At 50.8% G+C, this 16,402-nt stretch overlaps 1 protein-coding gene across 4 annotated transcripts in view; it reads left to right on the forward strand.

Moving 5' to 3' along the window:
- Positions 1-11,260: 11,260 nt before the first annotated feature.
- MTCL1 (microtubule crosslinking factor 1) overlaps positions 11,261-16,402 on the forward strand; it is a 110,253-nt gene continuing 105,111 nt past the window's right edge. For all 4 annotated transcript variants that reach the window (XM_068993719.1, XM_068993720.1, XM_068993721.1 and 1 more), the window contains exon 1: positions 11,261-12,313. In XM_068993719.1, coding sequence (XP_068849820.1) covers positions 11,261-12,313 — 1,053 coding nt within the window. The remainder of the gene's footprint in view (positions 12,314-16,402) is intronic.

The following is a 16,402-nucleotide window of genomic DNA, read 5'->3' on the forward strand; positions in this document are numbered from 1 at the left end:
GAAGTGATGTAGACGAAAGCTTTGGTTGCCATCATTTTTAGTGATTAAAGCACAAATGAAATCCAGAATGTTCTATGGGATAGAATATAGTCTAAGATTCTAGAATCTTACAGGGTGACTAGTTGGAAGGAGAGATTTAAGCAGAGGACAATTCTAAGTTGTTTTAAGTAATAAGTCCCTTGAACTTGATACCTTTGTAGAAACTTTAAAGGGTAGGAGCAAGGAAAAAAGAAAAGGATTCATTTCTGGAAAAAAAAAAAAAGAAGCAGCAGCAGCGTAGGAGCAAGGAAAGTGTTGTAGCCACGTGTTTCAGGAAACAAACTTACTCAGAAGGACAATGCAGATAGTGGAGTGCATTCTCGCCAGCCCGAGGTGAAGTCTCCTCTTAGCCAAGGACCCCAACCAGTTTTTGTGAAAACCTTGTATACCCTAAGCGTATGTGCCCAAACCTACCTCCCCCAAATTCCCTGAAACTAGTCTGAACAAAGGAAAAAGAAAGATACAATCAAAGTTAACCCATGATTCATATAGCATATAGCTCAAAGTCCACAATCCGGCCCAAGATGGAGTCCTATTTTAAAGATAGAGCCTGTTCTGTTTCCTCCTTCAAAAGAAAAGAAAGGCAACTTTTATGATTGTAAACACTGGATTGCCCAAAAAGGTTGTTTGGGTTTCTCTGTTTAAAAAAAAAAAAACAACTCAGAGGAACATTTTGGCCAACCCAGTCCTTTTTCCCCTGGGGAGTTAAATCAGTTATTATAATAGGCAAAGACCCATTAACCAACCACCTATTGTGTGTAGATTTCTGTACTGCCCCGTGGCTCTGCGCTACAGAAGGTTACAGTCTATGGGAGAAGTGTGAATAAATCTATAGCACCGAAAGCAGCCCTTCTGCCCAGATAAGAATTTCCTCTACAGCATCCTTGAAAGGTGACCCCTGCCTAGACAGCATCCTTCCAGAGACCATTCAATGGTACTTCTGGAGACAGCCCTAGTTCACTTTCTTTTTACATATATATGTGATTGGCTGACTGATTTTTGGCTGTGCTGGGTCTTCGCTGCTGCGTGTGGGCTTTCTCTAGTTGCAGTGAGCGGGAGCTACTCCCCACTGTAGAAGCTGCTTCTCTTGTTGCAGAGCGCAGGCTCAGTTGCTCTGCAGCACATGGAATCCTCCTGGACCAAGGATGGAACCTGTGTTCCCTGCATCGCAGGTGGATTCTTATACACTGTACCACCAGGGAAGGCCTTTCACTTATCTTTGTAGGGACAAAAGCAATTACAGCCTTCAAATTCTACTTGAGAACCCTCCTGCAGAAAAAATAGAAATTAATAAACACAACTTCAGTGCACAGCAGAGAGGATTTGGGAGTTCATGAAATCACGGACCTAGATTATAAAATGGCATCACGCTGATGCCAAAGATGACATCCTTGCTTCCCTGTGGAACAAAAGACATTCTCAAAAGACATGTGGAGCTAAAAAACATTCTCTTCATCTCCAAAATAGGCTTCAATCTGGGCAATGAGTAAGCAGATTTAGCTGCTCAGAAGATGTACAGCCTTTATATATATTGATAATTTTTTTTCTATATGTATGCAGTCTTCAAGGAGAGACAAGGCCCCTTAAATCACAAAAACTGTTTCACACATTGATGTATTTGCAAAAACAGAGAACAGGTGGTATGTTCACTTTCATCTGGATTCCTTGCCTTGTGCAGACAGTCATAATTATCAACTCACCAGGAGCTCACACACCGTGGCTGGTTTATTGTTGGGTTTATCAATCATGGCATTGGAAGGGTGGGCGCCATGGGGAGTCCTCAGCAGGATATTGATTCTGACCCTTGTTGGATGACTTGGGGAGGGTCCAACAAGGTGGGGCTTTGCTATGGATCAGATGCTGTCAAGAAGTGGGGGCAATTCTATGATTGTGTATCTTAATAAATCTTACCTGGAAGGAGGGACCACTTGAGCAGGACAGAGGCTGTAACTGGTAAGAAGCAGCAGGTCGTATAGCTGGGAGAAAGAAGTATTTGGTCATTTCCATGGTTTAGGAAATGTTCATGCTCTTTCATCTATGTTCAGATAGACTACAGAGTGATCTTGTCTTGATCCTTCTCGGTCCCAGAGTGGTCTTCTCTGATGGTGAGGTTCTGTGACACTCTGTGTTTAACAGGAGATGACAGGGCTCGGCTTTGAGAGCTAGGCCAGATCCGAAGAACCTGGAGGCCGAGGTGATCTAGAGGCTGGCTCTGGTACCCGGACAGCTTTCCTCCTCCTCATAACATTCTCTATATGAGATGCTGAGCCCCATAAAGGCAGATGCCACTTTTTTTCATCCCTACGATTCCCAGCCTAGCATTTTAGACTAGCATTTTAGAAGGTGTTCAATGATAATCTTTGCTTTGTTTTTTTTTTTTTTAATTGAAGTATAGTTGATTTACAGTGTTGTGCCAATCTTTGTAATCTCTGAATGATTGAGTATATACAGGCTATGGGCAGGCTATGCAGAGTCTTGAATGGGCTTCTCTCCCAATTATCTTTTTAAAAAGAGATAAACGGTGTGAAAAGAATTCCTGTTTTCTTAGCATTGGTGGATGTAAACATGAGTCAGTCTGATCCGATCTGGAGACATTCTTACCTTGAGGAATGGATGTTACCCACAGGCAACTTGATAGCCTGAGCCACCTGCCTGGGTCCGGTTCATGTCTGTTGCCTCATGTAATTCATAAATGTCCCCATTCATTGTCAAATATTCTACGCTCTGGATGATAAGTTATATAATCACCATAAATATAGTTATGAACCTCTTAACTATGGAAAGGAGGCCTGCTTTGGAACTGGAGCCAGTGGATACCAGGCATGGGGATTTCTAGATAGCGGCTAATGAGCGAGAGGATTGCAGTGCTTCCTAAGGCCTCTCTCTGAGCTCAGATTACTTGTTTGTTGTTGTTCAGTCAGTAAGTCTTGTCCAGCTCTTTGTGACCCCCATGGACCATAGCCTACTAGGCTCCTCTGTTTATGTTATTTCCCAGGCAAGAATACTGGAGTGGGTTGTCATCCCTTTCTCCAGGAGATCTTCCTGACCCGGGGATCAAACCCGCATCTCCTACATTGCAGGTGGAGTCTTTACCACTGAACCACCAGGGAAGCCCTCAAATTCCTAAATCCTGTTATTTAAATTTTTAAAGAGGGAAATATGAAATGGACTTATCCTAAGGAATAAGACTGTGAATCACTTAAAAACTGCTGCAGTAGGGTAATCAGGAACATGTCTAATAACATTTGTCATGTTTATTCCATGCTTTAATTATATTATTCTTCCATGAAAATTAGTTTGTATATTTTGTCTGAGAATCAACAGAGGTGACTTACAGTTTCCTATGGATAATCCCATGTTGATAATTAAAATGGCACTGAAAAGTTTACCCCAGTCCTTAGGTACATACGTAAAGCTTCAGGTCAACTCTCTAATTTTATAGATTTTGTCTCAAAGGCCCAGGAAGACTGAATTCTTTTGTCCAAAGTAACTGAACAAACCACTGTGACCAGGCAAACCCACAATGTTCTGTATCTTCATTCCTGAGATGTGCTTGACAGTAATTTTATATAGAATTAATCATTAAAATGTATTTTGGGGACTTTACCGGCAGCCCAGTGGTTAAGACTCCACAGTTCCAATGCAGGGATCCCTGGTTGGGGAAAGAAGATCTCACAGGCTGTGTAGCGTGGCCAAAAAATAAAAAATATACCTTGTATGTGATTTTTTTTTCCATGTGGGCTGTTAGTTCCACAACCAGGGGCTGAACCTGGGTCACTGGCAGTGAAAGCTCAGAGTCCTGACCACTGGACGACCAGGGAAGTCCCTTGCACGTGTGATCTCACACAGGGTTCTGTCTCCTGGATTAGTCAGGAAATTTATCCCATAAGCACTCTCTGCTATGAAACCTACACACGCCTGTTCCATTTCTGCTTTCCATGTGAAACTACTCTTATTTCGTATGAAACGATGAGCATTGAAGTTGGGCTGAAATGCTCGAATCAGCAAGAGGAAAGTCGTTATTGGCATATCTCCATTTCTGTTCTGAAAGGTTGTAACTCTTTAAGTAGGTAAATAAACAATGGTTAATTACAATGAAACAAGATATGCCTTACATTTAAAAATCTGCATGAGGAAATGAGCAACATTCTAAACTAAAGGGGTGACAATGTAAGTCATTAATTTTCCCAATCAGGAAAGATACTTTGATCAGTTTTCATTTACTTATTCACTATTATTATTATTTTGGTGGCACCATGTGGCATGCAGGAACTTAGTTCCCTGGCCAAGGATTGAACCCGTATCCCTATATTGGAAGTACAGAGTCTTACCCACTGGGTTGTCAGGGAAGTTCTGAACTTTCCTTTTTTTCAGCAATATATTTTCAGTGGACATCAAGCTGAGAATCTCACAATCATTAAAAAATAATTTTACAAATTTTAGCAGTTATGTTGTAAGAGGAAAGGAATCAGATTTTTTTTTCAAGTGTAGCAAGCATGCATAAGGGAATAGTGCTTCCTTCATTTAAAGGACATGTCTTAGAATCACCAACCTCCTCTTCCTCTCTGCTTGGAGGGGACACCTAGATTCTGCTATTTTCTTCCTGGGGGGAAGAGGTGCCATCCCAGAACTCACCACGAGGGGGCACCCTCCACAATAGGTCAGGTCTTTCTCTTCAGAAGTCTCAGCACGTTGCCTAGCTTGCTCTTACAAATGCCCTTTACTTTTGTGAGTCAGTGTGAAATCTCTTCCCGAAATATGTATTTTTAAAAATAAATATAATTCACTATAGTAATATAAAAGAGAAATAAGAAGAAAGTTATTTAAAATATGTATTTCAACATAGTTGTTGTTCAGTTGTGAAGTTGTGTCCGATTCTTTGCGACCTCGTGGGTTATAGCCCACCAGGCTCCTCTGTCCATGGGATTCTCCAGGGAAGAATACTGGAGTGGGTAGTCATTTCCTCCTCCAGGGTATCTTCCCATCCCAGGGACTGAACCCGCATCTCCTGCATTGAAGGCAGATTCTTTACCACTGAGCTACCAGGGAAGCCTTTAAACAAACTTACTAGGTGATTATTCCACATTCTAAAATTTGAGAATGAATGCCCTAAGGGAAATAGTACCACTTAAAAGTAATATCATAGACATTTTCTGATGTGTCAAAAATTTTTATAAATTTATGATTTAAGTAAATACTGCTTTTTGTCTTTAAGCTTCAGGTGTTCAACATATAAAGGTTACAAATACACTAGAAAATATATACAAAGAAGTACTTAGATCTTATGCATAGAGACAACTGCTAAAATGCAAATACAGGTGTGTTGTATTGATGATTCAAATAATTTGAGTGGCACTGCCATTGCTGATGAAATGATCAAAGATGAAAACCTCATTGTAAACCTCCAAATAAAATGAAGTCTAGTATTGACTTCTATTGCAGCTGCATGCCTTTTGGAAAAAAAAAAGTATATATTGGGGCTTCCCTGGTGGTCCAGTGGTTAAGAATCCACCTTGCAATGCAGGGGACACAGGTTCAATCCCTGGTCCAGGAAGATTCCACATGCATGGCACAACTAAGCCTGCACACTACAACTAGTGAGCCCAACTAGTGAGTAACAACTACTGACGCCTGCACGCCCTGAGCATGTGCTCCACGACAAGAGAGGCTGCTGCCTGAGAAGCCTGCATGCAGCAGAGACCCGGCACAGCCAAAAACAAATAATTAAAATTATTTTTTTAAGTATATATGAATACTAAAACAACACAAAAAACACTGCCTTATATGTGAAAGTGTGTTTAGGTGTGAAGCAGTGCTATAGGTTGAATGTTGGGTCCCCCCAAAGTGAAAGTGAAAGTCGCTCTGTCGTATCCGACTCTTTGTGACCCCATGGACTATACAGTCCATGGAATTCTCCAGGCCAGAATACTGGAGTGGGTAGCCTTTCCCTTCTCCAGGGGATCTTCCCAACCCAGGGATCGAACCCAGGACTCTCACATTGCAGGCGGATTCTTTACCAGCTGAGCCACAAGGGAAGCCCAAGAATACTGGAGTGGGTAGCTTATCCCTTCTCCAGAGGATCTTCCCAACCCAGGGACTGCAGGTGGATACCAACTGAGCTATCAGGGAAGCCCAGGTCCCACTAAACCTCCTGTCAAATTCTAGTGCCTGAGGTGGATGGTGTTAGGAGGTGGGGCCTTTGGGCGGTGATTAGCTCAAGATGGTGGAGGCTGCAGGGTTGAGATTAGGGTCCTTATAGACAAGGCCCCAGAGAGATCCCTTGCCCCTTCTCCAGGTGAGGACTCAAAAAGATGATGGGGTCTCCCCAGAACTGGACTTTGCTGGCATCTTGAGCTCAGACTTGCAACCTGCAAAAGGTGAGAAGCAAATGTCTGTTACTTACAAGCCCCTAGTCTGTGAAATTCTGTCACAGCAGCCAGCCTGGACTAAGTAGTTAGGCCCTAGGCTCAGATAATGGTAGCAGTTTTTTTTTTTTTTTTTTAACCTTTGTGAATGTTTCAGGAGGACTTTGGGAGGTTGTGCAGTGATGGTTAGGGGAAGGGGCAGTTCTCTGGGAATATTGCAAAACATACAGCATCCCGACTCCCCTCAGAAAGTCAACTCGTGCTCCCGATCCAATTTTTGCAACAACAAAAAATACCACAACAAACTTCCCAGATACCCCACCAGGGAACTCCCTCCTCATGAAGAACCACTGCTCAGGAGCAAAGAGCCTCCTTCTGCCTGCATGTAGCTCCTTGCTCCGGGTTCTCAGATCAGAGGGATGCCTACCACCTCAAGACTGGGTCTAGGACAGGCCTGGACACTGCACATTGTCTACAGTTGGAGCTTAACTGGCCAAGCCTTCATCGTGGTCTTTGCCTCTCTTATCAGCCAGAATCTCCCACCAGCTTCAGAAGGACTTTCACCTGGAACCAGGAGGAAGTGCAATTGACAAGCGTGGAGCTGTGTTAGAAACTAACTTGGGGCTTCTCAGGTGTGGTCAGAGGGTCATCTGCATCAAACGAATTTGTTAAAAGTTTGGATCTCAGGCTCCACACCACACTTTCTCAATCAGAGCTCCAGGGCCTGTGGCCACAGAACCTACATTTATAACAAACTCCCCAGGAGACTCTGATGTCCTCAGGGTTTATGGGCCTCAGAAGTCATCAGGAACCACCACGCCACACACAAGGGCCGGTCTGATCATGTGAAGAGGTCTGGAGGCCCCTGTAGGGCTAGCCCGCATCAAGCCCCATGTGGCATTTTGGCTGTAACCCTGCAGGGGCATCTGGGATGCTGGGATGCACCGGGACCCCCAAGTGGGCCCCCTGATTTCCCATTGTCCCTTTTCAACCTCAACATTCCTGAAATGCCAAAAAAATAGCCCCTTCTGTTAAGTTTCTTCTCTTCGCTCTTTTTAAAGAGGCTACTTTTTCAGACTTAGATCAGATGAATTCATATTCTGAATGTGCCTTTGTGTTAAAATAAGACGGAACAACTGGAAAAGAGGTAAGTGCTGTGGTCAAGGTTTTTAGGTTACAGATGTTCTTCGGGTGACTGTTGGCCACAGGCAGTTGTATGTTTTCCCCTCTATGAGTCAAAAAATATTTTATTCCACTTTATATAACTCTGCAAACAGACTAGAATTCTCCCACTCCAAGTTTGCTTTGCTTACATTTTAAGGTATTGGAGATTATTCCACTGGTATTGGTGGCTCAGATGGTCAAGAATCTGCCAGACAATGCAGGAGATGCAGGTCCCTTCCCTGGGTCAGAAAGAGCCCCCAGAGGAGGAAGTGGCAACCCCACTCCAGCGTTCTTGCCTGGAGAATCCCACAGGCAGAGGGGCCTGGCGGGCTACAGTCTGTGAGGTAGCAGAGTCCGACACAACTGAGTCAGCACTCATTCCAGAGCAAAGTGCTTTAAAGTCTCCTTTAAATAGTAGACCCCTGATGCCTTTAGACTAACTTGAATAACAAGAAAAAACATTATTTCAAAATCACCTGTGACTTTAAAAATATTCATGATGCAAGCAGGTGTCCGTGTGCACCTGTAACGCACTGCCTGCTGGGAACAGAGACAGCGTTCCTCCTCGCCAGTGTCCAGTGGAAACAGTCGCCAGGCTCATCGTTCAGAGGACGAAGTGTGACTTATTACCTGAGGGAAAGGAAGCAGGCGACAAAGCTGGCTGATATTTTTGGAAAACTAGCTGACTGCAACATTTTGAGCTGGCCTTTAGCAAGATTAGATGTGGTGTGAGGAGCTGGCAAGCTTGCGCTGAGTCTTGGATATAATTCCCGAGAAAAAGGAGGGTGTTGGAAACGTCTGGGTGTCTGCAAGAAGGTGGAGGAGAAGGTCCCAGAGTTCAAGGCGGCTGAGCTCCAGGAGGACTGACAGGGGCCACTTTGTGAGGATCAAACCACCTGCAGCCGGGAGCGTTAGAGCGCCCTCTGGGGACCGCTGGCGGGACCGGCGTGGGGGCAGGGCGCCGTCAGCCTTTTTCAGTGTTGTCACCGCCTGTGTCAATTTTCTGCAAATACCCCATGATAGATGACTGTGGTCTTCATAGCTATTGCATCAATGATGACTTCATCCTGCATTTTTTGAAGGAGGTGGCTAAGTAAGGTGATTTAAGTTTAAGATCACAGACTTTGGAGTCTAGTTTTCTTTTTTTTTTTTGCATTTGTCTTTAATGTATATATATTATTGGAGTATAGTCGATTTACAGTGTCACGTTAGTGTCAGGTGTACATCACGGAGATTCGGTTATACAGATAGATTCTTTTTCAGATTCTTTTCCCTTACAGGTTGTTTTTCCTTTCTCTTCACAGATCTGTCCCCTTTTTTCCCTATTGCCACTACCACTGCCCTCATCTGTACTTTGGGCCCCAGCCACTAACTACTCCCTGTCACCTGCCTCCCTCTCCTGGCTGCTGGGATGCTTCTAAGCAGAGATTCCCCCAGTGGCTCAGATGGTAAAGAATCTGCCTACAATGCAGGAGACCCAGGTTTGATCCCTTGGCTAGGAAGATCCCCTGGAGAAGGGAATGGCTGCCCACTCCAGTATTCTTGCCTGGAGAATTCCATGGACAGGGGAGCCTGGAAGGCTAGGTCCATGCGGTGACAAAGAGTCAGACATGACTGACCGATCAACACTTGGACTTTCTTTAACTTTCAGCATCTTCCAGCAGCTCCCCGCATTGAGAATAACACCCAAATTCCCCATGGGACACTTGGTCCCATCCACCCTAAGGGTCGTCTTACCTACAACCTCTGCCCTGCACACATCCTGGGCACTCACTTACATATCCTGGGCACTTATCTGGGCTCAGGGTCCCTGCCCACCCCAGCAACTTGTCAGCACTGCCTGCCTTTGCCTCCAGCTAGACTGGCAGACTGACCCTTATTCCCCTGGATATTTACCCATCATCCTGTTACTGAGTCACAGCTCACTCTGCTCACCGCCTGACAAGCCAGTAAGTCCAGAGATGAGCTGTTGGCACAAGGAATAGTGAAAAGCTAGCAGCCCCAGAAGTCAATGGCCTACTGTCCCAAAGAGCCATCTCCCCCAAGTTAGGATTCAGACTTCTTTTATACTAAAAAGGGGAGGGGATAGAGACCAGTTTCTGGCCCAACTCTGGAGGGAGGAGTGTTAATTTCTTCATTCCAGCAGCCATTCACAGGTGGGGCCTGGCCAGGGAATCTTCTGGGAGCTTAACAAAGGTGCTGGAGCCTGACACACATTCCCTGGCAGGTGGGGTTCCTAAAGATGGGCAAGCCATTATAACTTAAGCTCATAGCAACATGCCTTTAGTGATTAACTTGTAATAGAACAGGAAGGTTTTTCTCTATTACAATCCAACACCTGGGACAAAACCTGCACTCACTGATATTGAAAAGCACTTTACAGTTGACAGTGTTTTCTCATCCTTGATCAGACCCCACACTCAGATGGAGGTACTTTCTAATTGTACAGGGGCAGGAACAGAGGTTTGGAAAGGTCAGTGGCCCACGATAACTCTCCAGTGGCCTACCGGCCTCATTCTCCGAGGGGTGGGCGTGCAGGACTGAGGATTGCACAAGCCCGGGTGTGAGTCCGGGCCAGTGTGCACGGGCCACTGCACTGACCTCACCTCCCGCGCCCACGCCTCGTCCTTCAGGAAGACAGGAGTTCAGAGTCAGGCTTGTTCCGAGGGTGAAATGAAACAATGCCTGTGGGGCGTCTACTAGGGCCTGGCTCGCAGCCGACACTACATGTGAGTTCCCTTACTGCCCCGGAGCTCGGCGAGCTGCGTCGGACAGCGGCTCTTCCCTGGGGCTCCAGAGGCACTGGGTGCCAACTGTGGAGCCCCGTGCGCCTTCGGACGCGATAGGGCGCTGCGGCGCTTGGGGTAGGGGGCGGTGGTCACACCAGTCCTCAAAGCAGTGTGGACTTCGGCCCAGCTCCGGCGGGGCAGAACTCAGAGGCCCTGGGAGGCCGGGCTGGATGCAGGGGCCTGTGGCGAGGGGGTGGGGTCATTGTTCCACGCCGGCACCCCGAGGCGCACCCCTCAGAGGGCACACCGGCCGCCTCCCCCGCCTCCAGCCTCCTCCCACCCCGACCTCGCCTCTGCGCCTGCCCCCTTCCTCCCTCCCCCAGCTCCCACACTGTCCCCTGAGCCCCCACAAGCACGAGGGTCCCAGGCGGAGAGGGCTGGGGGCCCGCACATCGTGCGCCGCCAGGGAGCGCAACCCCGCCCCCACCGCCGCGCCGGCTGGCGGGAGGCGGGGCATGCGCACCCGGCGGCGGAGGGCGGCGGGGGGAGGACACGGGCGGAGGCGGGCGGGGAGCAGGGCGGGCCGTGGGCGGGGAGCAGGGCGGGCCGTGGGCGGGGAGCAGGGCGCTGGAGCGGGGAGCGCGCAGCCAGCGCCGCCGCCGGACTCGGGCTGGTGTGCGAGCCTGGCGCGCCGCTTGCCGGGGATGCGAGAGACGGGGAGCCACCGCGCCGGGAGAACGCGAGCACCGGTGACTTCGGCCCGGGGAGAGCCGGAGACGGCGGCGAACCCCGCAGGGATCCTCGGGGCCGGGGTGCGGGGCCGGCGGCCGCGCGGGAGCGCGGGGCGCAGACCGGGCGGGGCTGGCGGACAGTGATGAGCGGGCGCGCGGGGAGGCTGCACGCCGCCGCCGCCGCCCGGAGCATCCGCCGCCCGAGCTGCTGCTCGCGGCCCGGGCCCCGGCCATGGAGACGCTGAACGGCCCCGCGGGCGGCGGCGCCCAGGACGCAAAGCCGCAGGCGCCCGGCCAGCACCACCGCCACCACCACCACCTCCACCCGCTGGCGGAACGGAGACGGCTGCACCGCGTGCCCTCACCAGCCAGACCGTTTCTCAAGGACCTGCACGGCCGGCCTGCAGCCCCCGTCCAGGCCGCCCCCTCCTCGGGCCGAGCCCCGGCGCCCGCCGCCCCGCGCTCTCCCAGCCTCGCGGGCAAGGCGCCGCCCTCACCGGGGCCCCCGGCCGCGCCCGGCCGCCTCTCCCGGCGGAGCGGCGGCGCCCCCGGCGCGAAGGACAAGCCGCCGCCGGGCGCCGGGGCCAGGGCAGCGGGCGGCGCTAAGGCCGCTCCGGGCCCCAGGAGGGTGGCACGCGCGGCGCCCTCCGAGCCGCTGCCCCGGGTAGGGAAGCCACTGCCCGGGGCCGAGCCGCCGCCCGCCGCTACCAAGGGCCGCAGAGCCAAACGCGTCTCCGGAGCGGTCCCCGCCCGCGCCTCCGGGCCCCGGGTCCCCGCCGTCGCCGTCCCCGCTGTGATTCTCGCCGTGACTTCCGCCGCCGGCTCCCCGGCCCCCGGCTCGCGCATCAGCCACACAGACAGCAGCTCCGATCTCTCCGACTGCCCCTCCGACCCTCTTTCAGACGAGCAGCGCCTGCTCCCCGCCGCCAGTAGCGACGCCGAGTCCGGCACCGGCTCCAGCGACCCGGAACCTCTGCGAGGAGCCCCCACGACCAGCCCCCCAACTCGGGGGGCGCCGCCAGACAGCCCCGAGCCCCCGGGACTCCTCGCCGCGCCCCCCGCCGCCTGCCTTGGGGGTCGGAACAGCCCCAGCGGGGTCCCCTCGGCGTCGCCGGGGCCGGGCGTGGTGGAGGATGTCGCGGGGCGCGCTCCGCCGGAGCGAACGGGTCCCGGGACCCCCAGGGAGCACGGGCCGGACGAGCAGCACCGGCTGGTCCCGGCAGCGGAGGAGGAGGAGCTGCTGCGGGAGATGGAGGAGCTGCGCTCGGAGAACGACTATCTCAAGGTGCGCGGCCTGCCCTGCCGCAGGTGTCCCGGCGGCGTCCCCAGGTCTGGGTGCGGGCGGGGACCCGCGAGCACCGGCGTCCCGGCCCCGAAAGCGCTTCCTCCCGGTGCCAGTCACTTTCCTGCGCCCGACACGCTGGGCGCTGGGAACTTGAGCCAAACTTGTGGAAGGAGCAGCGAGACCTGTGGGTCCAGCCGCTTCTCCACCCACTTAGCTTGATTTTAGAAAGTCTCGCCTCTTCCCGCGGATGCCTCTGCCCCAGTTGATGCTGCGTTAACTAGAGAGGCGGCTGTGACTGCTTTTTGGAGACGCAGTCGACCCCCTGCCCCCTCACCTGTGGGCGCGGATTGTCCCCAGCCGAGAAATTCTGAGCGGGACCCAGTGGGCCTAGTGCGGGTCTCGGAGGATGCAGACTCACCCTCCCCTTTTCCCGCAGTTAAGGCCAGGTGCTCTCCGAGTCTCCCCCGGGCGCAGACAGCCGGGTCACGCCGCTTTTAGTGAAAAACCTACGGCTCAAGAGTCTCTTGAGCGCGGCCTGGGCGGGGAGACCACGCTGTCTTGCTGGCCGGTCCTTTGCACGCGTCCACCAGCCGGTTTTTTCGTGTCAGGAGAGGCCACTCGCGCCCGCTCTTTCGAGGGACTCGCAGCCTCTGCGGTCGCATCGAGCGCTTTGCGGCGCGGCCTGCTCTCAGTGGCTTCTGGGTCTTGGTAGCTCTGGGGCACAAGTCTGACTCCATGTTTTCCAGGAGGAGGAGAGCAGGCGCTGCAGAAAAGAGGATTTAGACCGTGTGGGGTGGGGAGGTCAGGGCACGCTGGGTGACTCCAAAGCAAGGAGGGTGGTACTGAATGCATCTGTCTTAATTTATTGTGAGGCTCAGTTTAGTCAACAGCTCCACCGTGTAAATCTCCTTCTGTTAAGATGGTTAAATATATATCTCCTCCCAAAAGCAGCGGCCCTCTTCCATCAGTGCGTTTTGTGATTCTCCCCATTTTCTCAGCAAAGGCTGACTTTCCCTGATGGAGGTCCCGGGTGGCTGGTGGGACAAGGATGTGGGCTTTTAAGGTGCGTGGAGGTGATCTGAGGAATTAAGCTGGGATCAGAGCAGAGGACTGAGGAGTGTTCCTATACCCAAGCCGTAGAGGCTGCTCTGACCCACTGAGCCCCTATGGTGGTTTTATCCTGTTCAAAGAGGCAGAGGAGGATCGCTGTGGGAAAAGAGAGCAGATGGGAACTCCGAATGAAATGTTTCCAGTAGTACATTTGCTCTGGTCACTGACTTATGTAATAGACAACAGAGTGAAATGGGAGAGTATGGAAGAGAAAGGGCCACGGTATTAGCGTTACTCTGTTGTGAAACCAGGGCTTTTGTAAATCTGCCCTGGAGGTAAGCTCCCTGAGGGTGAGAAAGACCATCTTTGAGTTTTGTAGCCTCAGTGCAAATAGATGTTTCTCATGACATCTGATCTCAAGGCAGGCAGTTCAGCGTCATTTCAGGGCTCACTCAGGTGGCTGGTTATTTGCTTTATTTTTTTTTTCACGTCTTTGGATTCTCAGTGAAGGAAGTAGGTGTGACCCTGGAGTCTGCTCTGGTGTGTTTGATATTTCAGCAAATCTCACAACATAGGGTGTCTTTGTTGTATTTATCACAACCCTAATTTCACTGACAAGGTTGCTGAGATCCGAGAAGACGTACCTATGTGTCCAAGGTCACCCAGCTAGTAAGTGATGCAGCTGGTATTTCCCCGGCCTCCAGACCTCTGTTCTCTCCCAGCTCCAGGCTGCATCCTTGTTTCCGCCAAGGCTGAGAAGAGCCACACCTGCCTTAGAGTTGTCTTATTAGCTTGGGCCATACCCAGCATTTAGCTTTTCTGGGGAACCTCTCTTTTTAGGCCAAAGGGCCACAGTGAGCACCTCTCCATTGGACTGTTCGGGATCCCACAGACCCCCCTGGCAGTGTTTAATTTGTGGGAAATGTCAGTTGCCATTTCCTGTGGCTGTCATGGCCAAACGTTTCCGACCCAAGTCCATCTCCCAGTGGTTCCTCTGACAGCAGGAGAGAAGAGGCAGAGGCAGTCTGGGGAGGCTGGGACATCAGGCTGATCACAAACACATGTGTGAGTTACATGGTTGGCTCTTCAGTAGCTTAAGTGACAATCATTCAATTTGGGGATGAAAGAGAACAGTCCTGCTAGACTTTTCTAAAGGTCAGTGAGCCTGCCCACATGTGTGGAATCGGGCTGGGAGGATCCCTGACCTCACAGAGCAATGACCTTTGCTATAAGCCTGCTTTTGCACACGGGTTTTAGAGCATGCGCTAGTGTTTTGTTTTTGTTTTTGTTTTTTTTTAGATGGCAGATAAATTAGTCCCTGACCTACTCCTTCCTTAGGGGATGTTGCACAGGACTCTGGAGATTAGAAGTGGGAGACTCCACCCAGAAATTTTACTTTGATATATTCTGGAGGATGGTGACCGCAAGTATTACAGGCTTTCCTAAGTCATTTCTGTCACCATTATTGTGTGAAACTCAAGTTACTGAGAAGAATGATCTGAGAGTAATCAAGCAGAAAACTAAGGATGATGTGTTATTGATTGGGAAATTCGAGTGGAATTTTGTTTTTTGGCCAGACTGCTTTTTCCAAAAATCAGCTGTCAACAGAGAAGCGCCTGCCTCTGTTGTGTGGAGCTGAATGGGGCCATCCTTGAGTCATACTGCCATCACAAGGCACCACGGTGACTAGATGTTGTTATTGTTTAGTCGCTAAATCGTCTCTGACTCTTTGCAACCCCATGGACTATAGCCCGCCAGGCTCCTCTGTCCATGGAGTTTTCCAGGCAAGAACACTGGAGTGGGTTGCCATTTCCTCCTTCAAGGTATCTTCCCAACCCAGGAATCAAACCAGCATCTCCTGCACTGGCAGGCAGATTTTTTACCACTGAGCCACCAGGGAAGCAGGGTGACTATATAATGAGTAAGTACTCAGTCCGGGTAACTGGCTTTTTGCGTGAAAGCAGTCAGAAAAGCCCTGTTGGCCCTTGACTGCAGATGAACTTGTATGTAATTTGGAAGGCTTCAGAAGTGAAGATAGGAGATTGAGGTCAGTTGTCCAAAGGGCTTTGCTTCTTTCTCAGACCAGACTCAGGTCCATCTTAGTGACCAGGGTGTCTGAGAAATGCTGGGCATCGTGGTCTCTGCCTGCCCACCATCACTGTGTTTTGCTCCAGCGCCCAAAGACAATCAGACAAGCCCTGGAGCTCATTGTGAACATATTAATTATGTTCTGTTTCCACAGGCTTTTCAGGAGGGTTTAATTGCTTTGCATTTATTGGCCTATTTCAAAAATGCTTCTCATGTTGGTGGGGGATGCTAGCATGACACCCCTCCTACCACCCCCAAGTAGTGTACTCCAAAGTGCCCCAGTCCTGGGGGGGCTCCAAGGTTGGCCTGGGGAGGGCTGCTAAGTTTGCTCTGCCCTTTTGGTTACCTCCTAAGAATTATTTTTGGTGAAAACAAGCAAACTGCCTGCTAGCTCAGAGCAGACACCATGGGAATGTGGAAGAGCAGTGATTTCTCAAGGGGGCTGCTGGGGAGGCCATTCGAGTGGATCGGTTGCACTGCCTCAGCACTGGCTAGCCTCGGCCTCCTGCCTCTCTCTTGGGGTCTTGGGAGTTTCAGGATCTGCAATGATTTGGTTAAATCGGGCCGTGAAGATTCCAGGCGCTCTGAATGGCCAGGAAGGGGTGGGGGTGGGGTGGACACTGAGGCAAGAATAAACAGTTCTGAGCATAAAGTGCTTCAGCTCCTCCCTGCCTACCCCCCTCCCTCCTGGAAGGTTGAAGCAGACAGTGTCCCTATTCTTTCCTGACCTTCTGCTTTCCACACCCATTCTTTATTCAGCCTGCAAACAAGCGGCGGTAATCATCTTAGGTGGTGAGATAATGTGGACCAGGGCCGGGCGGGGGGGGGGCGGCTGGCTGCTGGATGAACTGGCACTTGTAAACAATGGCTGAGCCCCCCGTGCCTTCTGAGCCTCAGCTGGGACTCTGCGGAGCACATTTTCACTCATGGGAGGGAAAAGAGGTGGATTAT

The sequence above is a fragment of the Capricornis sumatraensis genome, chromosome 21 (assembly GCF_032405125.1).
Source record: "Capricornis sumatraensis isolate serow.1 chromosome 21, serow.2, whole genome shotgun sequence".
NCBI classification, from domain to species: Eukaryota; Metazoa; Chordata; class Mammalia; order Artiodactyla; family Bovidae; genus Capricornis; species Capricornis sumatraensis.